Source organism: Cajanus cajan, chromosome 3, assembly GCF_000230855.2.
Source record: "Cajanus cajan strain Asha chromosome 3, NIPB_CcT2T_4, whole genome shotgun sequence".
NCBI classification, from domain to species: Eukaryota; Viridiplantae; Streptophyta; class Magnoliopsida; order Fabales; family Fabaceae; genus Cajanus; species Cajanus cajan.
In genome coordinates, this window is record NC_138519.1 from 72593097 (window position 1) to 72616966 (window position 23870).

General features: G+C 35.9%; 1 protein-coding gene across 4 annotated transcripts; it reads left to right on the forward strand.

Moving 5' to 3' along the window:
* Window positions 1–3312: 3312 nt before the first annotated feature.
* On the forward strand, window positions 3313–23415 carry LOC109819194 (uncharacterized). 4 transcript variants are annotated; one of them, XM_083071236.1, is made up of 10 exons: window positions 3313–3459; window positions 3823–4044; window positions 4141–4290; window positions 4361–4441; window positions 4750–6355; window positions 6495–6609; window positions 20037–20609; window positions 20713–21120; window positions 21218–21892; window positions 21967–23415. In XM_083071236.1, exons 6-10 carry the CDS (start codon window positions 6579–6581, stop codon window positions 22815–22817), a joined length of 2538 nt encoding a protein of 845 aa, XP_082927362.1. In that variant the 5' UTR covers window positions 3313–3459; window positions 3823–4044; window positions 4141–4290; window positions 4361–4441; window positions 4750–6355; window positions 6495–6578; the 3' UTR covers window positions 22818–23415. The 4 variants fall into 4 exon arrangements, with proteins under 4 accessions (XP_082927362.1, XP_082927364.1, XP_082927363.1 ...); XM_083071238.1 differs by having other exon boundaries at window positions 6250–6355; XM_083071237.1 differs by having other exon boundaries at window positions 4141–4441; window positions 6250–6355.
* The last annotated feature ends 455 nt before the right edge of the window (window positions 23416–23870 follow it).

Below are 23870 nucleotides of genomic sequence, written 5' to 3' on the forward strand. Positions count from 1 at the left end.
ATAAAAAAAAGTATATAAGTTATGAATTTAGAAAAGGAAATTATATAAATAAATTATTTAAAGTAAAGGAGGCAATTGAAAAAAATAACTTTTAATAGCCTTTAAAATGACTACTAAAATTGCTACTAAAAAAAATAAGTTTTTCCTACAATTTAGTAGATCTTTACCACTATTTTATATAAATTCCGATAATAATATTATTGACACTGGATACACCAGCCTTTATTTAAATGTTGATAAAAAAAATAATAATCATTTATATGATCGCTAAATAATAAATTAATTGCCACAAAAAATTAATTTTGGTGTAGTGTAATAACCTCATGCTTATGGGAATAAAACATTAAGTTTAAATCAATTTTTATTAATCAGTGTGACTATGTAGCTGACAAAGTTTCAAACTTTTCTGTTATTATGATTAGTATAACGCATTTATATATGTGTACGTATGTTTATACATATGCAGGACCAAATAGCCGAACTTCAACAACAAGAAGCTTCCTGCAGAAATCAAAAGCAACTTATGATGGTGGAAGAACAGAAATTGAACCAGGAAATAGAAGTTCTTCGGAATGAGACATTGCTCATAAATGGTAATTAGCGTTTCTGAACCCTGTCTTATCTTTTATTTATTTATTTATTTTTAATTTGATAAGAAATATAACACATTTTTGTCTGGTCGGGATAAATGATACTTTTAGTTACGACTTTATCTTTAAGGATAAATGAACCTGCTTTAATTAAAAAATACAAATGATGAACCATTTGAATTAACTTTTGATATTCTTGTTTTATCTATAGTATGTGGTGTGTGGTTTTCTTTCTATGTATCTGCATGACCATGATAAAGTTGTTTCATTACAAGTGGAAAAACATTAGTGGAGATAACTTAAGGTACTGTCTTATTAAGCTGAAATTGAGAAGAACAAAGGCGAAGCAAATAGGCTGATGGAACTCCTAGTGATGAAACAACAACAATTGCAAACGAGGTTGCTTAGTGAGAATATTGATCTGACGGAGCCACTGTACAATGATCCAACATCAAATTATTTTACAAACTCATATCAAGGTAATTATAGCAAACATATATTATTTTGCGTGTTAATATGTTTTTATGTTTTCAACCACTCACAGGATAAATTGTTACTTCATTTTTATGCATGCATACATGCATGAAAACTCACGTTATAAAGGATATGTTTTCACAAAACCACGCGCGTGTTAAAATGTAAGTAATGGTTACTGCTATATTCCGTACGAATTGTTTCATACGAAAATAACAATGGAAATATAAGAGTAATTTAAGACTTGATGAACCACACATGAGTAGATCAAAATATATAAAGTCATGACCGGATAGTTGAAAACATGACTATTAGTTTGTAGTACAATTTTCAAATAATGTTATACGGAAAAACATCATACTAATAATACTGCATGCAATAAAAATTGTAGTCACAGCTCACTAGGTGAATCTGGTTCACATGAGGTATCATTGGACATTTGGACCCTCTAAAAAATGATATCGTAGTAAAGAAATTTAATGCAATTGTTTTTGGATGAATTGTCATGTTTCTTTTTTGAATGGTTCCTCACGTTTTTTTTTTTTTTTTTTTTTTTTTTTTTTTTTTTTTAAGTTTATCTCATTCCTTCCTAAATGAAATAGTATTGACGGTGTCACATTAAAAATTGATTATAGACATAAAAAAATTAATTATTTTATTTCAAATATAAATTAAGTTTTAATATTAAAAAATCATTGAAAACTTATAATTTTGTACATACTTATATTTTCATATGAGATTTCCTTATACTTTCCTTATTTGAATTTAAAGTTGCAGAAAAAGAAGTGGATACTTCATACACCACCCAAACTTCAAGTGAACTTGACTCTCCCAAACTACATGGGATCGATGGAGATGAATTTTATAAGAGGAATATTTAACTAGGTGCTATTTGCATATGATTGCCATTTCGTGGATTGTCTCATGTTATGCTCGATTGATATTTTACCTTTTTGACAATGCATGTTTCTAAATCTTTATAACTATGTTGAAAGTTTCCCAGTTTTATCATTGCTTCAAGATATGTGACTTGAAAATTTGCGTGGTTGGTTTCCATCTCTAGTGTGTTTCTATATATATAGTTGCGATTTCTACAAGTAGTGCTAGAGTTTACTTATAAAGTTATAATTAATTGTTGTATTTGATTATATAAAGAGAGTCGTTTTGAGGTAGAAAGGTATGATAAACAACCTATTTGATTATATTTGAAAAGAGAAATACTTGCTAATATACACTCTTTTGAACAAACTTTATCACAAAACTTTATGGGTGTTATTTTTTATTTAATAAATATCATTTATAATTTTATAATTTTCAATAAATTTTACTATCTCTCTCCCAAAATATAAGAATCTTTTGAGAAATTTATTTGTCTCATTTTATAAGATTCTTTTCAAACTATCATTTGTATTAATTATTTTTTTTAACCAAAATATGCTTAATTAATTTACAGATTTTTAGTTAATAAATAATGAATATATTGTAAATTAATTTAGATGCACTCTCACCTGTTACCACTTACCATGGTTGAGAAAGGTGACTACACACAAATCAATAAGAAAAAATTCATAACCATTATTAATTGATTATTTAAGTAAAAAATAATTAGATAGAAAAAGTAAAATGCTGAGTCCAATAATCTCAAGGTAGTTTTCAGTAAAAAATAATAATAATAATAATCTGAAGGTAGTTTCTTTTATAAAAAAAATTCAATTAATTTAATGTTATTAACTAAATTATCCAATTTTCTTAACTAATTATTGTAAATGAGCTAAAAAGGTCTTATATATTTTTAAATCAGTGCTATTTTAAATTAAAACCAATTAGTCTTGTAAATTAACTAATTAACCAATTATTTTAAAATCAAAAGTTCACAGCACGCAGATCAAAATCTAGTATCTATAACATTACAAGTAAATAAAAAATATGAAATCATCGTCTAATTTATAGTTAATATATATGCACTACAACAAAATGTGAAGTCTTAAGACTGATTAATTCATCTAAGGCAGCAACCTCTAAAGTGATTAGAAATTGACAACTATATATCAAGCAGAGAAACAGCCAATAAAATGCAGACTAATCACATAAAACAATACCCTTACTTGTAAATTCCAACATCACTAAGAATCAATAGCAGCCGTTCAACCAAATCAGCACAACACAAAAATAAAATTACTTTTTCTAAACACATGCACTTTTGAATATGATTCCAAACACTTTCAAAAGTATTTCTATCAAAATCTTAATCACATAGTCATATTTACTTTATTCAGCATGTGAAGGTGTCTGAACCAAATTGGAGGACCACAACACAGTGCACACTCACAAAGGGACGGTGTCTGCGTTTCTTAGGTCGTGCAATTGGTGTCGTGTGGGAGAGGATCGAAAAACGGTAAGAATCTTCGCTGGCATGTTGTTTGAAAAATTTGGCTGTATTAATGATTCAGGCTTTGTCCTCAAGTTCGCAAGGATCAGTTTCAGACTGTGGCAGTTCTGTAGCCTAATCAGTAATTGGTCCTTCAATTCCGTTTCAAAAGTATGGCACGAAATTAATTATTAATGTTTCCGTTTCATAAATGTTAATAGACTAATTCAGCATTTTCATGCATGCCAGACCATCATTATTTGGAAATTGGTCGTGTGCAGTGAATCTGCTTTGAAAAAGAAAATATATAAGAACAGCTCAGTAACACTCCATAGCACACACAAGGTCTGATTATCCATTTGTTTTTTTTCTTCTTTTACTGAAAAATAGAGATAGAGAAGATAGAAATGGTGTCAAATCAAAGGAAAAAATGGCCCAGCTATCAGCTCCCAACCTCTGAAGCACAATAACCCTAAATTAGAAATATGTTGTTTCTGGTGCTTCCTTCGTCGATTCTACTTTAAAAATAGCTGAAAAATTCGCTGAAGGAAAATATGATGATATTGGACATAATTATGTACAAAACATGATGGATCCTAAGAAGCAAAGGAGGTAGGTTGCTGGATTTGATTTTCATTTTGTACTTACAATAAATGTGTTTGGTTTATATGCATGCAATTTAATTTGCCTTCTTTAATTTCTTTGTAGAATCATATTAAAACGAGTTTCTTCTCGAAGATCAAGGCTCAAGAAGAAAATCTTTTGGCCAATTTGGGAGTTCAAGTCACAAATATTTAGGTGTCTGTCTTTCTAGTTCGTGTAATATTAATAGTAGTGTTGCGCAGGAGACGAAGATCGGTAAGAAATCTTTGCTGGCATGTTGTTTAAAATATTTGGTTTCATTAATGATTAAGATTTTGTTCTCAAGTAATCAAGGATCAGTTTCAAAAGTGTGGATGTTCTGTATTGGTACTTCAATTTCCGTTTCAGAAGTCTGCACAAGTATTAGGTATATCAGCTTCACATGAACATCTTAATATTATCATGATTACTCAAATGTTAATTCACTAAATTACATGACTTTTATATATATATATATATATATATATATATGTATATATGTATCATCTTAATCATTTAGTAACTTCATGTTAATTTGCTTGGAAAAAAAAATATAAGAATAAGATACATGCATGCACTCCATAGCGCTAAGAAAGTCTAATTCTCTTTAGTAGACTTCATACAAATTAAATTGTGCGTATATATTTTGTAGCTCTCAATCCATTTGTTGTTGTTTCATCTTGCAAAATCACATAGAATGACGACTGTCAAATGGAGGAAAACTCAACGGAAAAGATGGCATCAACAAGTAGCTCCCCACCCCATCTTTGAACAATAACCTTTCAACAAGAAATGTAGTTTCTGATGCCTTCTATCGTTGACTCAACTTCAAGACAAGCTGAATCCCTGAACGAAAACTTAATATGGGACCTAGTTATGAACAAAACAAGCTTGACCAATAAAAGGAAAAGAGGTAGATTGCTTGATTTGAATTTCATGTTGTACTTGCAAATAAGTGTGTTTGGTTTACATATAGGTCCAAGAAGCAAAGCTTTTTTGACCCATTTGGAAGATCAAGCCTTAACTTTTGAGGTGATTTGTTTTATTAACATTTTAAAACCAATGTTATTAAGGATTCATTAGAAGATTTATTTTTGAGTCAAATATGTTTTCAAACTTCAAACTTTTTACTATTTCCATTTTTAGTTCCTTAACAATTTTTTTATAAGTTTTACTCCCTGAATTTTTGTCAATTTTAATTTAGGAGAAATAACCAATTAAAAAGTTTATTAAAGGACTAAAAAAGAAAATCAAGAAAAGTTTAAAGGTTAAAAATATATTTAATCTAAAATTAAATCTTCAAAAGAGAATATGTTAATAACATTGATTTTAAAATGTTAATAAAATTAATCACCTAAAAAATTAAGGCTTGAATTTTCAAATTGGCCAAAAAGCTTTTCTTCTTAAGTGTGTATGTAACCGAACACACTTTTATTAAGTATAACATGAAGTTCAAATCAAGTAACCTACTTCTTTTTCTTCCTTTGATCATGCTTTGTTTTGTTCGTAATTAATTCCCATATCAAGTTGTCCTTCAAGAGATTTAGCTTATTTCAAAGTAAAGCAAACAATGAAAGTTGGAGGGTTATTATTTAGAGGTGGGTAGTTGCTAGTTGATGCCATCATTTCTTTTGAGCTTTCCCCATTTCATTGTTCTTCATCACTGTTATTTTGTAAAAGATGAAACAACAAATGGATTGAGAGCTACAAAGTAGACATGCACATTTTGATTTGTATGAAGCCTAGTAAAGAGAATTAGACTTTCTTTGTTCTATATATGGAGTGCGCTGCTATTAAGTTGGTCTTATATATTTTTCTAAAGCAGATACACTAGACAAGAACAATTACCAAGTAATTAAGGGCGTGTATGAAAATGCTCAATTAGGATAACCAGGTGGGGGCAATTTATTCAGTTAACATTTTAATAACGTCTATTAATATGTTGTTTATGCCATGAACCTTATTTTGCGAGATAAGACTTTTTTCATAGTCATGGAATTAATCGAATAATGGTAATAATTGTGGGGGAAAAAATTGTATATAAACTTTTTTTACACTACATTTAAGTCAATTTTATTTTAGTGTGATTATGTAGCCGATGCCAACGTTTCAAACATTTCTTTGTTATGATGAGATTATAAAGCATTTTCTATGTGTTTGTGTATACATATGCAACATCAAATGGTGGGATTTGAGCAACGAGAGACTTTCCACCAAAATCACAAGCAAATGATGATGGTGAAAGAGCATGCATTGTGTCAGAAAATTGAATTTCTAGAGAAAGAAATATTGTTTAGAGAAGGTAATTAACGTTACTACTCTGGCTCTAATCTCCCATCTTTTATTTGGTATTTGATTTTGTTTGTATATGTCTGTATGTAAACAAACTACAAAATCTTAGTTGAGATAATTTCACTAATTTTAATGTGCTATCTTTTTAGCTGAAGGTGAGAAGAACACATGAAACGAATAGGCTGAGGGAACTCCAAGTATAGAAAGATGAACAAGTGAAATCATGGTTGCAAATGTTAAATTATTATACAAATTCATATCAAGGTAACAACAAAACATGCGATAATTTTATTTTTATGTTTGTCACACAAGATTGATTCATAATAATAAATTATTACATTGTATGTACATTAAACTCATGTTGATGGATTAACGTGTTACAAATAAATAATTGTTGGAAGAGCACAACTATTACATACCAAAATTACAAGGAAAATGTAAGTCATTTAAAGACTTGATGACCAATATATAAAAATAAGCTTAAATATATTTTCAATCTCTCAAATTTAAGATAAATTTATTTTTAGTCTCTCAAATTTAAAATTATTATTTTTAGTCTTTTAATTTTTAAAAATTTTGTTTTAATCCCTTAGATCATTAATAACATATTTGAAAGTGATTAATTAAGACAGTTATGCAATATCAATTAGATTTAATGTGATGTTTTTACTAATAAGGACATCAATAGATAAATTTTATACAATAATGTTTAATAAATTTCTTAACAAAACTACTAAAAAGTGAAGATAAAAAACAGTTACATATCTCATTTATAATATGTATAGATTGGTAAGTAATTAAAGGGTAGAATACTTTCCAAAGTACTCTAACATTTAAGTAAAATTTTGACTAAAAAGAAAAATAAATGTTAGTAATAAATTAATGAACAATATTTTTTATCTTGATATTTGATACTCTATTCATATCAGTTGTGCTAATGTTATTAATAATTTTGATTATCTATTACCTAACCTTTCTCTTTAGTTATGTTTTCAGTCAATTCCGCCATTAAGGACATCGAATGGTGATTAGGCAAAATTTACCGTGACACCTATTTTAAGTTGTTCACGGATGAATTATGTATTTTTTTATATGATCCAGTGAGTCATTGATTTTTACCCGTCAAGATTTGAGAACAGGTTACTTACATGTTATTATTATTAGATAAAATAAATATTTTAAATATTGTATCGTCCCAGTCGGATCCCGATCTGATACCCTTTACAAGTTTTGATCCGATGAATCTTGAATATGGGTCTTCTCGGTCGGCAGGCGATCTAACCTCTCACATGGATAAGATCAGTCGGACCGCGATCTCACCCACCCCCTGGACGAACTCGGCCTGGGTATAGTCGGCCAGGGTGCGCTCAGCCATGGTGAGATCGGCCAGGCTGTGCTCGACCATGGTGAGATCGGCCAGGATGTGCTCGGCCATGGTGAGATCGGCCAGGGTGTGCTCGGCCATGGTGAGATCGGCCAGGCTGCGCTCGGCCATGGTGAGATCGGCCAGGGTGTGCTCGGCCATGGTGAGATCGGCCAGGGTGTGCTCGGCCATGGTGAGACCGGCCAGGCTACACTCAGCCATGGTGAGATCGGCCAGGATGTTCTCGGCTGATGTGAGATCGGTCAGGCTGTGCTCGGCCATGGTGAGATCGGCCAGGGTGTGCTCGGCCATGATGAGCTCGGCCAGGGTATGGTCGGCCAAAGTCCGAGTGGGTCTCACCCTTTGGACTAGTCCGAGAATCAAGGATGAAAAGCCTATCTTTGATAATCAAATATTTCCAAGGAAAACCGTTATGGAAATATATCCTCGCACTCACAAGGCCCAGGTGGCCCATGAATAGAAAAGTATAAAACTTAAAACCCTAGAGTTAAGACGACATATTACACTTTTGAATGCTCTGGCTCTAAGGCTTGACCTAGGAAAAAACCTTAGTCCACCTTTTGGCCGGAACATTTTGGCCCCCACCGTGGGGCTACGACGAAACTTTTCCTACGCCCCAAGCAATACGGAAGAACCTACACTTTGCTATGGCGAGAGGCGGCACATCAAACAGTGACTCACAACACCCTACCATGGAGGAGATGATGGCATTGATCAACAACTTGAGAGAGGAGAATGCACGATCCAGGGAAAGGGAAGAGGCCATCCAGCGAGAAAACGAGGAGATCAGGAGGCGAGCGGATGAGATGCAGGCTATGATAACGGCCAATACCCGAACGGCGGAGGAAGATGTCATGATGGAAGTTCCTAGGGATTTCTGACCTTTCTCGGAGGCTATAGGGGCCGAGATCATCCCGAGGGATCATCGGGTCCCCCAGGTGGAACCTTTTGAAGGAACCCAGGATCCTAGCAACACTTGACGGATTTCCGAGCACAAATGCTAATTTGTGGTGGGAGCATGGAAATTCGCTGCTAGCTGTTCATGGGCACGCTCAAAAAAGCAGCCCTTGTTTGGTTTAGTGGTCTTCCTGACCGATCAATCACCGACTTCGACGTCTTTAGTCGGCTTTTCATGGCACTGTTCGCAGCCAACAAAAAGAAACCGCCAATCAAGTCAGACTTGTTTGATCTCAAACAGCAACGCGAAGAGTTGTTAAAGGATTTTTTGCAAAGATTCAACGAGGTTGCTTTGAGGATAGTGTCTTTGGATGAAAGGATGGCGGTCATTGCGTTTCAGAAAGGGCTAAGGTCTGGTGCTTTCGACATCGCACTAGAGAGAGCAAATTGTCAAACGATGTTTGATGTGAGAGCTTTCGCCCTAAGTCACATCAAGACGGAGGAAGGACAAATCAACAAAAGGGCAGCTGAAAGCTGAGAAGCTGGGGTCGTCCCAAGAGATTTTTATTCCCTATAAAAATGTGAAAGAATTTTTTGCTGAGAAGGTTTTTAACGAGGCACCACTAACCAATAATTCCCATTTTATTAAATACCATCTCTTTTATCTTTCCATGATCGACAGGTGTGTTATTTAAAGACAACAAACTCGTGATTGATCGGTAAAAATTCGACTGGGCGAATATAAATAACTCGAAGACCAAACTCGTGATTGATCGGTAAAAATCCGACTAGGCGAGTATAAATAACTCGAAGACCAAACTCATGATTGATCGGTTAAATTCCGACTAGGCGAGTATAAATAACTCGAAGACCAAACTCGTGATTGATCGGTCAAAATCCGACTGGGCGAGTATAAATAACTCGAAGACCAAACTCGTGATTGATCGGTAAAATTTTGACTGGGCGAGTATAAATAACTCGAAGACCAAACTCGTGATTGATCGGTTAAATTCCGACTAGGTGAGTATAAATATAACTCGAAGACCAAACTCGTGATTGATCGGTTAAAATCCGACTGGGCGAGTATAAATAATTCGAAGACCAAACTCGTGATTGATCGGTAAAATTTTGACTGGGCGAGTATAAATAATTCGAAGACCAAACTCGTGATTGATTGGTAAAATTTCGACTAGGCGAGTATAAATAACTCGAAGACCAAACTCGTGATTGATCGGTAAAAAAATCCGACTGGGCGAGTATAAATAACTCGAAGACCAAACTCGTGATTGATCGGTAAAATTCTGACTGGGTGAGTATAAATAACTCGAAGACCAAACTCGTGATTGATCGGTAAAAATTCGACTGGGCGAGTATAAATAACTCGAAGACACCAGAATTTGAATGGTATGTTTCTATCAATCAACTTAAAATTTGACTTAGTTCATTTTCCCATTTTTCTAAGATTGGAATTTGGGCGATCACGCTTTACAAAAACATAGATTATAACTTAGTTTATTTTCTTCCAATCGGAATTTGGATGACATGGTATACCAAAACAAAATTTTTTAAATTTATTTTCTTCCAATCGGAATTTGGATGACATGGTATACCAAAACAAAATTTTTAACTTAGTTTATTTTCTTCCAATCGAAATTTGGATGACATGGTATACCAAAACAAAATATTTTAACTTAATTTATTTTCTTCCAATCGGAATTTGGATGACATGGTATACCAAAAAAAAAAATTTTAACAGTTTATTTTCTTCCAATCGGAATTTGGATGACATGGTATACCAAAACAAAATTTTTTAACTTAGTTTATTTTCTTCCAATCGGAATTTGGATGACATGGTATACCAAAAATGGAGTTTTTAACTTAGTTTATTTTCTTCCAATCGGAATTTGGATGACATGGTATACCAAAACAAAATATTTTAACTTAGTTTATTTTCTTCCAATCAGAATTTGGATGACATGGTATACCAAAATGAAATTTGTTAACTTAGTTTATTTTCTCCATTATTCATGATATCGACGAATGTCTCGGTTATTCTCTCCCACATAATGCATAATGATGATCAGTGAATCGAAATCTAGTAATACGCTTAATAAAATAATAATAGTTTTGCGTCAATACAACGTAAAGTCAGGGCTTGAAGGAAAGTGTACCGTCTCGGCCTATTTCCAATACGATTCATAGGAGCGGTTGCTTAAGCCCTTACGCCTTATAAGGCTCAGGGCTAGAAGGCAAGTGTACCGTCTCGGTATAATTTTGATACGGTCCCGGGGAGTAATTCCTTAAAGCCCTTTCGCCTATAAGACTCAGGACTGGAAGACAAGTGTACCGTATCGGCACACCAAAGGGAAAGTCAGAAAAGGGCAGACCTAATTTTGGCCCAGGCATGGAAACAATCAGAATCTGACCTGATCCCCTCCCACGAGGGTGATCTCGGGGGAGTTCGGTCGGAATCTGATCTGGACTCGATCTTTGGGACAGTTAAGCCCTTGCGCCTTATAGGCTTAAAGTTGGAAGGAAAGTGTATCATCCCAGTCGGATCCCGATCTGATACCCTTTACAAGTTTTGATCCGATGAATCTTGAATATGGGTCTTCTCGGTCGGCAGGCGATCTAACCTCTCACATGGATAAGATCAGTCGGACCGCGATCTCACCCACCCCCTGGACGAACTCGGCCTGGGTATAGTCGGCCAGGGTGCGCTCAGCCATGGTAAGATCGGCCAGGGTGCGCTCGACCATGGTGAGATCGGCCAGGGTGCGCTCGACCATGGTGAGATCGGCCAGGATGTGCTCGGCCATGGTGAGATCGGCCAGGGTGTGCTCGGCCATGGTGAGATCGGCCAGGCTGCGCTCGGCCATGGTGAGATCGGTCAGGCTGTGCTCGGCCATGGTGAGATCGGCTGGGGTGTGCTCGGCCATGGTGAGATCGGCCAGGCTACACTCGGCCATGGTGAGATCGACCAGGATGTGCTCGGCTGATGTGAGATCGGTCAGGCTGTGCTCGGCCATGGTGAGATCGACCAGGGTGTGCTCGGCCATGATGAGCTCGGCCAGGGTATGGTCGGCCAAAGTCTGAGTGGGTCTCACCCTTTGGACTAGTCCGAGAATCAAGGATGAAAAGCCTATCTTTGATAATCAAATATTCCCAAGGAAAACCGTTATGGAAATATATCCTCGCACTCACAAGGTCCAAGTGGCCCATGAATAGAAAAGTATAAAACCTAAAACCCTAGAGTTAAAACGGAAGATTACACTTTTGAATGCTCTGGCTCTAAGGCTTGACCTAGGAAAAAACCTTAGTCCACCTTTTGGCCGGAACAAATATAAATTAATGTATTTTATGAGATTGAATGTCTATTTTAACCCTAAAAGAGTTTTTGATTCTGTCAAGTGAGAGAGGCAGTGAGGAAGAAAGATTTCACTGTCTTGCACTATGTTGGTAACACATCATTGTAGAACAAACCATTGTAGTTCTCACTGACACCCTCTCCATCACTTCAAGTGAGTGGAACCATTTTTTATCTTAATCGTGATATCGGAGACAATAATGGCGAGAATGAGTTTTGGATGCTTTTAGAAATATAGTAAGGTTGGTCCCTAAAAGTCAGTGGTAGGATGCAAAGATCGAGTACTGATTTAGATACGTGTTTTCTTCAATTTGAAAATTGGGTTCTGATGCAGGTTCGAGAATTTAAGTCTCACTCCGTACCTGTCACGTTAATTTTTTTTTAATATTTTTATTACAAAAATAAATATATATATATATATATATATATATATTTGAACAGCAAAAAATTATATATTGATGAGGTATAAGAAATACCTTTAAGTCTTTTACATAAATAACATCATATAGATCCTCTGATTCATTGTTAGCCATAATTTACTTTGTGAAAGAAGCATATTATTGGCTAAACATGTACTCAACCCTAGAATGTTACACTCCCTACTTTACTCAACATCCTCACCTACTCGACCCAATGTAAATAAAATGTGTCAGTTGTCTCCTTCAAGATCGAGAATAACAAATGCACATATCAATGGATTGCCATGTGGTATCTAATATATAATGCATGCCCCTGGGTTATTTACCCACTGTTGAAAGCTATAGTGAAATGACTTCTCCATCCTTAACCAAGCCCAAGCAAATGACTGTATCTGGCTTTGTAGAGTTTGTAAATTGAATGTTTCCCGTTGGAATCTGCACTTGTTTCTTTGCTTCCAAATGTTCCAAGCTATTGCACTCCACACTACTTGCCATCTTTTCCTTTCTGTATTAGATTGCATTGTATAAGGTCCTTGGAGGAAATGTTGAACCGGATCTTGTGGGAGGACAGTTGCACTAGCCACCCACCCATACCATTCTTTCCATATTATATCTATTGTTGGGCATGTAAATAGGGTGTGAGTGGTTGTTTCCTCCGCATTCCTGCAAAATACACACGTGTTGTTTTCCTCCTCCAACATTATATTTCTTCTCCTAAGGTTGTCTACCGTAGCTAAAGCATTGTGGTATAGCCTCCAACAAAAAATTACAACTTTTGGTGGAATGTTGATGTTCCACACAGCATTAAGGAATAGGCTATCCCCTGGTATACTCTGGGTAGACTTTATAGTTCTGTATGTTGAACTGATAGAGTACATGCCATTTGATTCATGTACCCATTTCCATGCAGGTACTGTTTCCTTATGAGGATCTTTCGTCTGTAACAGTTGTTGTAGTTCCTCCCAATTCTGCATTTCCCTGCCAAACCACTCTCTCCTCCATAGTAAATCCCATTTCCAACCATTGTCCACCCATGCTCCCATTGACGCTATTGTGTTATTCTGTTGGATTGAGTTCAGGAATAATCTAGGAAACTTGTAAATTAAGGATTGGTTCCCAACCCAAGGGTCAAGCCAAAACCTTGTGTGTTCTCCTTGACCAATGATCCATTCTATTCCTTTGTCAAACCAGTTGTTTTGTTGTTCAGCCCCACATACCTTAGAGAGATCCTTCCACCATATAGACGATGCGGGGTTGGGTTTCCCGTCTTGCAGGTTTCTCCATCCATCATATCTGGAATTTAAAATTCTACTCCATAGTGATTGGTGTTGATGGAATAACCCCCATCGCCACTTATCTAGTAGTGCATCATTGAATATTTCAATGTCCTTCACCCCCAACCCTCCTTGTTTCTTTGATTGGCATACTTTCCTCCAACTCACCCAAGATATTTTACGGTTACCTTCCTTTGCTCCCCATAAGAAATTCCTTTGGAGTGTGACAATCTTTCTTACTACCTTTTTCGGCATCTTGAAAAAAGAAAGGTAGTATAGTGGTAGATTTGTTAGGATAGAATTTATAAGACAAACTCTTCCCGCCATTGACAAAATTTTTCTCTTCCAGCTGGATAATTTTTTGTTGAATTTGAGCAGCACAGGTTTCCATGTATCAGCCTTTCTTGGGTTTGATCCAATTGGTAAGCCCAAATACAAAAATGGCAGATGCGTTATCCTACAATTCAGCATGGTCGCGAACCTCTCAACTTCCACTGGTTGTGCGTGGACAGCCCCGAACAAACTCTTGTTGAAATTCACTTTTAGTCCGGAAGCAAGTTCAAACCATCTTAAAATACCTTTTATAGTGATGATGTTAGTCTTTGTTGCTTCACCTAAGAATAGTGTGTCGTCTGCAAATTGGAGCATATTAACCTCCACCTGGTCTTTACCCACCCTGTAGCCTTTATATAGACCTTTGTTAACAGCCTCTCTCATCATCCCAGACATCCCTTCGGCGACAACTAGGAATAGGAAAGGTGCCAAGGGGTCACCTTGGCGTAATCCTCTTTGTGTGGTAAATTCCTCCGTCGGGCTTCTGTTGACAAGAACGGATACTTTGGCCGATACAAGACACTCCATAATCCATTGTCTCCATTTACAGTTAAACCCGAGTCTTTGTAACATGTACAGAAGAAATCCCCAATTAACAGTGTCATAGGCCTTTTCGAAGTCGACCTTGAAGAAAATGCAGCTCCTCTTTTCCTTTTTAGCCTCATCAATCACCTCACTAGCCACCAGTATACTTTGCAATAGGTTTCTGCCCCCCAAGAATGCAGATTGAGCATTGTCTATGACATCCTGCAAGACCTTTTTGAGCCTTCTTGCCAAGATTTTCGCAATGATCTTATACATGCATCCTACGAGGGAGATAGGCCGGAATTTTCCTAATTCTTGTGGATCAGCCACCTTAGGTATTAATGCAATGAATGAGGAATTAGTTCCACTAGGTAACTTCCCATTGGTGTGGAATTCCTCCACGAATCTCATGATATCCCTTTTCATAATGACCCACAATCGCTTAATGAAAGTAAAATTGAAACCGTCGGGACCTGGACTTTTTGAACCTTCACACTCCCAAATCGCTTCTTTAACCTCAGACTCCTGGAAGGTGTATTTAAAGATTCATTCTGTTGAGAGGTTATCATCTGGAAGGTTACTCCATCAAGTTTTGGTCTTTGCCATTGCACCTCTGAGAACTTTTCTTTAAAGAATCTGTTGACCTCACATTTCACTTGAATCGGATCTTGTATCCACTCCTCAACCACCCTTATGCTGCTCAAACTATTTTTCCTTTTCCAATTTATCACTTTATGGAAGTATTTTGTGTTCCTGTCACCCTCTTGAAGCCATGTGATTCTGGATTTTTGCCTTGCTATCGACTCACTCATTTTTGCCAATTCCCAAAATTGATGCTGTAATTTTTTCCTTGTTATTTGTTCCTCTTCATCTAGGCCCATCAATTCCTCCTTCTTGTCTAAGTCATTCATATTTTGTTCAATTAGGCTGATTTGACTGTGGGTATTACCGAAGGTATCCTTATTCCATTCCTTTAGTTTAGCTTTCAGTCTCTTCAGCTTTTCTTTCAGCACAAAGGCCCCCCAACCCTCCACCGTTGATTTTGACCATATTTCCTCTATCATGCCAACAAAGTTTCTGTCCTCAAACCAGCAATCCAATGATCTAAAAGGCTTGGGTCCCCAATCAATGATTGAATTTTTCAAAATAATCGGGCAGTGATCTGAAATATTTCTATCTCTGATATATTGTGTGCTGCCTGGCCATTTGGATAACCAATCTGATGATATGAGGAATCTATCAAGTTTGCTACAAGCTGTTCCATTGGGTCTAAACCATGTAAAGGCTCTCCCCACAGATGGTATGTCTAGTAGCTCCATGTCTGCAATAAATTCATTAAAATGTTCCATTTCCCCTGTTGTCATATCAATCCTCCTCTCTCCCTTCCTTTCACTTTGGTTTCTAACATTGTTGAAATCGCCAACCACGCACCAAATTGGCACCGATGATGACTCCTTTTTTTCTTTTAAGTCAGCCCATAACCTTTTTTTTTTCCAATAGAGTACATGGGGAATACACGTTGGTGATCACCATTGGTGTGTGATCTTCCTTCCATATTCCTACCACACCCAGAAAGCCCTCCCCTGAAAACTTACTTTGAATCTCAAATACCTGCGGATTCCACAGACAGATTAATCCTCCAGCCGTCCCTTGTGCTGGTGAGTATGTGTGTGCTACCTCTGTTTCACCCCATAGTAACTGACACTGTATTTCAGTTATATTTTTCAGCTTTGATTCTTGAATGCACATAAATTGTATTCCTTCCTTAATGACAAGGCTCCTTATTATTCTCCACTTGAAGCGTTGCCCCAATCCCCTTACATTATATGATGCTATTATCATTGATTCACCCCAGACGTCCCTGCTTGGCCTTTTGTCCCTTCTTGATCCCTATCTTCCATTTCTAACAGTTTCTGTATGATCTCCATTTTATTCCCTTCACAAGTTACTCCCAATGTCATTCCCAGATCCCAAAGTTCTCGCACCTCCACTTTGTTATTTCGTAGCCAGAACATGTTATTGCAATTTCGGATACCTCCATCAGACAGTGAGTTGCTCGGTGCGTGTGCAGTTCTCAGAACTTCCTTCCCCGTTTGTGTTTTTTGTACTGATTGCTCCATTTGTTGAACGCCACCTTCCTTTCTTATGATGTCGTTGACCGAACGGATTTTGAGTTTGGCATTATTACTTATCCGTTGTTGCATAGGTGTTGTCAATTCCTCTCTTTGCTGGGCGGTCTGGTGTTTTCCTACGCATGCTTTTAGCTCATTTTTCAAAGTAGACATGGACTTCTTCATCTGAACTCCTTTAGTGATTATAGGAGTGGAATCAAACAACTCTAGCCCAACTTGCACTGTTGAAGTGTGATCAGGGTCTACAATTGAGTCCGTAGTGTCTTCCTCCAACTCTCCAAGATTTTTGGCCTTTGTTGTAATGACTTGATGATTCAGCCCGTTCAAAAAAGCTTCTTTGTTTAGTGGTGGAACACCTCTTTCTATTGGGCCTGTAGGCCCACTTTCAGAACCTCTGTCTATTATCTCGTTTGTGATGTTCCTGAGTATTGCTTTATCGCTTGTCCCACTTTTTGAATTTTGCGTGTCATTGTCACCTTTCTGACCTACTGAATCTGTTCTCTTTTCACTCATTCTTGCTTCATCAATCGTTTCCTTTCTATTTCCATGTATCGTTTCAGCTATCCACGCCCCTAGTATTGGTCTTTTACCTTTCTTGTGATTAGTTGCTTCATTTATCCCAATAACCTGATCAATTGGTGTAGCAATATAGGTACTTTCATCTGCAACGCCGTCTGACAGGTTACTGCCCAAATTTTTGATAGCATTGGGATGCGTTTTACCCTTTGGTCCACTGCATGGTTCGTCGATCTCCAAATCTCGCCGGATTCGCTCTTCTTGCGGTGGTTGTTGAACCGATTCTTCATTGAGTTCATTTTGTGATAGACCGTCGTATTCAGAGCATTCTGAGCAAGATGAGTGTATATCCATTCCAGCGATGCTATCCGACGATGATAGGGTCCCCCATGACGACTTATCTTTATTCACCTCTGGTGTGTTGAAGCTCCTCCCCTGCCATGTTATCTGATGTTGTTTATTCTTCTTTCTCCACTGCCACACACGAGACTTTTCTGTTTCTCCCCCAGTCACTACTTGGGCGTAAGTTCGTCGTTTTGTTGGTGCCATTTTAATAGTGTAGTTCTTCGTCTTCACCTCTTGCCTTTGATTGATATCATGATTCTGAGTTGTATGACTCTTCTGTACACCCTCCCCGTATCTCCGGTATCGGGGTATATTAACATGCATCTTAAGATTACCTATCATAATCCTATCGAGCTGCCACTCCATTTGCTTTTCGTCCGTCACGCCCAGGAATCTAACAAATCCGTACTTTTGACCGAACTTGTTCCTTCTTCCAGCGATAAATACCTCCCATACTTTGCCATAGTGTTGGAAAATCCTCCATAAGTCTTTTTGTTCGTATGCTTCAGGGAATCTTGAAAAGAAAAAGGTGGTGATGTCCTTGCGTTGTTGTTTTTGCTGTTTGTCGTCCCCTTTGTGTCTCCCTTGTGTTGGTGATTCCGCTGTTTCTCGTCCTCCCCCCTCCATCCTGCATATATATATATATATATATATATATATATATATATATATATATATATAATTTACAATATAATATAATTATTAACTTAAAGGGATTGAGGATGTCACACACTACTTCGCTTGCTAATGCAGTTTTAGTAAAATAGGAGAATGAAAAATAGAGAATGTACATTTTTGAAATCCTACATGCATTACTCATAAATGTTATATGTGGACACAACCGCCCACAACTATATATGAATACACAAAAGAGATGCATGCAATCAATCGTGCAAACTTCAAGTCACATATTCAAATAATCATAAACATGGGAATTATAACATAACTAGCTAAAATGTCTTTAAAACAAGAATGACATGAAATGATCCATGAAATGGAAATCCTATCATAACATCTTTTAGTTTCCTGCAAAGCGATGACTACAATTATATAAAGTTAGGATTCGAAGGAGTTTCTTTACTTTTATGATTGGTCTGATCCATCAATCCCATGAAGTTAGGCAGAGTCACATCCATTTCATGAATATTTGAAATATAGCATGTATACACATTTGGCTTGACTATGGTGGTGGCTTTTTGACCAAAGTAGGGTTGTATGGGAAGTTATTTACGTAAATGGTGCTGTTTGAAAATTATTTACGCCTTTAGGGCTGTTTACAACGGTGTCGCTATGGGCCATAGCGACACCAATGCCACGTGTTTTTTTTTTTTTTGGTGTGGGGTGGGCTCGAATGAGCCAAAACAGTGTCGCTATGGGCTGAGGCGACACAGTTTGTGCGCCATTAAAAATGGTGTAGCCCATAGCGATACCATTTAAGAAAAAAAACAAAAAAAAGTAAAATAATTTCTAAATTTAAAAATAATGAAGTGAACTTATATATTTATAAAAATAAAAAATATTTATTTAAAAACGTAATCATAAAAAATATATATAATTATTTTACAAGTGGCGCTATGGCCTATAGCGACACCGTGTCGCTATGGCCTATAGCGACACTGTGTCGCTATAGGTTATAGCGACACTACTAATTTGTTTTTTTTTTTTTTAGTTATTATTTTCTTTTATTTTAAAATTATTTTTATAATACCAGTTAAAAATGTTAATTTGTAATTATAAAGTTAATTTTTCTCTTATTAGTTTTATGTATATATATTTTTTTCGTTTATTATTTTATGACAAATTAAATAATGCATTTATTTATTTTTTTAAGTGGCGCTATGGCCTATAGCAACACTGTGTCGCTATAGGCCACAGCGACACTATTTAATTTGTTTTTTTTTTAAAATTATTTACTTATTTTATTTTACCATTTGTTTATTTTTATATTAGCAGTTAAATAATATTGTAATTGTAAACTTAATTTTTCTGTAATTAGGTTTGTGTATATATATTTTTTTCCTTTATTATTTAATGTTTTTTTTAAGTGGCGCTATGGCCTATAGCGACACTGTGTCGCTATAGGCCACAGCGACACTATTTAATTTGTTGATTTTTTTAAAAAATATTTACTTATTTTATTTTACAATTTGTTTATTTTATATTAGCAGTTGAATAATAATTTGTAATTGTAAAATTAATTTTTGTGTAATTTCTTTATTTTTCTATGTATATTTTTTTCCTTTAAATTTTTTTTTATGGTGTCGCTATGGGCCATAGTGACACAGTGTCGCTATGGGCCATAGCGACATTGTCAGTATATATACCCCCACCTAGCTACGTTCTTTTCACAGTTGAAGTCATATATATTTATCAATTACGTTTTGGTCTGATTTAAGACTCTGAGCCAGTTACGTTTCTTTCTGATTCGGTGAGTATAATTTTATTTTTGTTTAAATATAAATTATAGATATTTGCACTAATTAATTTTTGTTGTTGTAGATATTATGGATCAAATGATTGCTTATATTTATACTGGAAAGATGTATGAAGGTGCTGAAGGTGTAACATTTGATGGACCAAGAAAAGGAATGTATATTAAACGAGGTATCACTTTGGATATATTAAAGAGAAGGATTCATAACAAATTTAGTCTTAACTCAAATCAAGTGATATTATCTGTAAGCTACAGATTTTTAGTTTCACAAGGTGATAACAACATATATTCTTCATTGGAATTGAGTGACGATGATGATGTACAATGCATGATAGAAGCATTTCAAAGCCAGAATGTGATGCCAATAATGGAATTATATGCTGAAATAGGTATGCAAGAATCTTCTACTTTTTCATTAGAAAATTTGTCAATTGAACGATCACATTTGATCACAAGAGATGAAGATGAAGATGACGAAGAAGATGAAGACTATCATGTTTCATCATCATATGAAAGCATTGATGAATCCAATGAAGATGAAATTGATAATTGTGAACCATCTGATGATGAGGTGCAGCCAGATGTTCTTGTTAATAGTCCAATGGTTGAACCAATTTCAATGTATCCATCTACTGAAGGTATCATTTGAAAAATAAATTTGTCAATAATTTGTTATTTGTTTAAAGTAAATTGTTGAATTTTATTTTATTGAACTTACTAAATTCATTATTATTAAAATAGGTGGAAGTCAATTTTGGGGTAATTTACCCCACTACAGTAACATAAATTGGAATCATCCCGATGAAGAAGATATTCCAGGGATGGATGTGGGTAGTACTTGGTCAATTGGGCAAGATTTATATGTGGGGTTGGAGTTTGAAAATAAAGATGCAGTTAAAAATGCAATCAAGCAAAATGCAATGAGAATGCATCAAAGTTTTTATGTGGTTGAGTCGAAAAAGACTAAATGGGTTGTTAGATGTCCAAATGCACATGATGGATGTGGATGGTACATGAGAGCCATTGAGTCAAAGAGATCTGATAACTGGAAAGTGACTCAGTGGGGTGGACGTCATACGTGTTTGAACATGTCTTTGTCGCAAGATCATGCTAAGTTAGATTCTGAGTTAATTGCAACATTTATACAAGGTAAGTTCTGCAAAGTTTATAGTTTATATTAATAATAATTTATGTTTGTGTTTACTAATATTTAATATGTTAGTGTTTACTAATATTTAATATGTAGGAATGGTTAACCAAGATCCATCAATAAAGATTAGTCTTATCCAAGAGAGAATAACATCTCAAACTGGGTTCAAAATATCTTATAGAAAGGCTTGGATGGCGAAACAAAAAGCAATTGTTAACGTTTTTGGAGATTGGGAAGAATCGTATGCTTATTTACCTCGATGGCTGCAATACATGAAAGAAATTGCTCCAGGGTCATTTTATGATCTGTGTCATGATGAGTTTTTTGTTGGTAATCGTTGTCATCGTGGTTACCGTCAATTTCACAGATTATTCTGGACATTCAAGCCGTGTTGTGATGCCTTTAATTTTTGTAAACCGTTGATACAAGTTGATGGCACTCATCTGTATGGCAAGTATCGAGGTACATTGTTGATTGCTACAACACAAGATGGTAATAACAACGTTCTTCCTCTTGCATTTGCTGTGGTTGAAGGAGAAACATTACTTGCGTGGTCGTGGTTCTTGTCTCATTTGCGGTTACATGTTACAAACAAAGAAGGGATATGTTTAATATCTGATCGACATCGTAGCATTAAATCGGCCATTGACAATGAAGCAATTGGTTGGAGACCGCCAAATGCATATCACAAGTACTGCATTAGGCACATTGCAAGTAATTTTAATACTCGATTCAAGGATGTCAAACTTAAACAAAAGCTTGTGAAGTTAGGTACGTATTGTTATTTTAAATTTTTCAACCATTTTAAACAAATTTATAGTGCGTTATTTTTAATTGGTATGCAGGGTATACACCGTGTAAACACATTTTTGATCGCAATTTGGAAAAGTTTTGTCAATCTAACCCTGATGTTGAAAGGTGGATAGGAGCGATATCTAAAGACAAATGGAGCATGGCATATGATGCAGATGGTCGAAGATATGGTCATATGACAACAAATTTGTCTGAATGTGTTAACAAGGTGTTAAAGGATTGTAGAAATCTCCCTATCACTGCATTAGTTCGGTCGACGTATACCAGGTGCGCTGAGTATTTTAGTGTTCGTGGTAGTCGTGCTTTAGCAGATGTTTCATCTGGGAAGGTCTTCGTTTCAAAGTTAGTTGAAGCTTTGCAAAAAAATCAAGAAGAGGCTTGTTCCCACCAAGTTTGTAGATACGACATTCAATCTTCAAAATTTGAGGTTGAAGAGGCCTTTGATCCAGTAACACAAACAGGAGGGAAGAAATGGGTAGTCAATTTAAAGGAACGATACTGTCAATGCGGAAAGTTTACAGCATTTCATTATCCTTGTTCTCATGTGATAGCTGCATGTGGTGTTGTTAGCATTGATTACTATCAGTTTATAGATCCTGTTTATACGTGTGATTATGTTTTAAAAGCCTACTCTGGTCCGTGGGAACCAATCGGAAATGAAGACTTAATCCCTCCATGTAATGAGGATTGGATACTTGTCCCAGATCCAACATCGGTGCGCGGGAAAGGGAGACCAAAATCCACAAGAATTAGAAACGAAATGGATTGGGTTGAGAACTCACAACGACGACCAAAATGCAGCATATGCAAACAAGAGGGTCACAATAGGCGCAATTGTCCATCCAAGTCTACTAATCAGTCGATAAGTTTTGAAGATGTTTAGCATTTTTTAAAGATAATGTAATTACTCATGTGTATTCATGATGGTCATTGTATAACATAATGTAATTACTATTGTCTATTGAAAATTATACAAAATCTACTCATCATCGTCTTCCTCATCTTCCTCATGATGATGCCCTGTATCAGTAGCAGGAGTTAGAATACACCGTCGTGGTCTTTCCCTTGCAGCCCTTTGAGGATTTCTTCGAACACGTCTTTCTCCTGGCGGTGATGGTTGATGACTAGCCTCCGCAGAAAATTGCGGACGCAAATCAACACCTGCAACGTCATATTTTACACAAATTATTAATAATCATAATTATTATAACAAGAAATTAATAACAAAATAAAAAAATATGAGTATACCTGATGTATAAGCACGACTGATATAATCATGATCATACGGAATATGAAAAGGTGCTTCCTGACTCGATTGTGTGGCATCCGGTGGCATACTTGGCTGTGGAGTCATTAAAGGGGAATGTCCAAAAATATGATCCATCATGTGTGATGACATAGTTGGTTCCGATGATGAGTCTAAACCAAGTGACTCACAGATATGTGTAGTAGTCATCGGAACTGATGTCTCAAATCCTGGTGGGCGAGGTGGAGTGTACCAATATGTATGTTGGGTTTGTGATGGATAAGTGTACCCTTAAATTTTAGTTACTTACTGATTTTCTGGACAAACGATCAAAGAATTTGCGATAAAATTTAATATCATCGCTCATGCTTATTTTAGTGGCTGTGTTCGACCACCTGAAATAAAAATGTAAACAATTAATTTCTACAAAATTTATTGAATAATTTTAAAAATGTTAATATTTGAATTTGATCATACCTTAAACCAATAGGACTGGCGGGAGGAATAGGTGGGAATGAAGAAGACAGAATGGTCGGGAATCGTTCCCATGCCCATAACTGCAATAAAAGTGTAAACCCACCACAACTTGGCGTTTTGTAATCAGTAGAGGTGCATAAATTGCGATACAAACATCCAAGCACAATCCAAGCACAGCTGCACCCCATGCATACGTCTTAATGGTCTGAAAGT

Coding starts and splice junctions, on each gene's coding strand:
- LOC109819194 (XM_083071237.1), top strand. CDS start 6,579: ATGTTAAATTATTATACAAATTCATATCAAG. Junction 6,610..20,036: donor TTATACAAATTCATATCAAG/GTAACAACAAAA, acceptor TTGTTGTTGTAG/ATATTATGGATCAAATGATT. Junction 20,610..20,712: donor AATGTATCCATCTACTGAAG/GTATCATTTGAA, acceptor TTATTAAAATAG/GTGGAAGTCAATTTTGGGGT.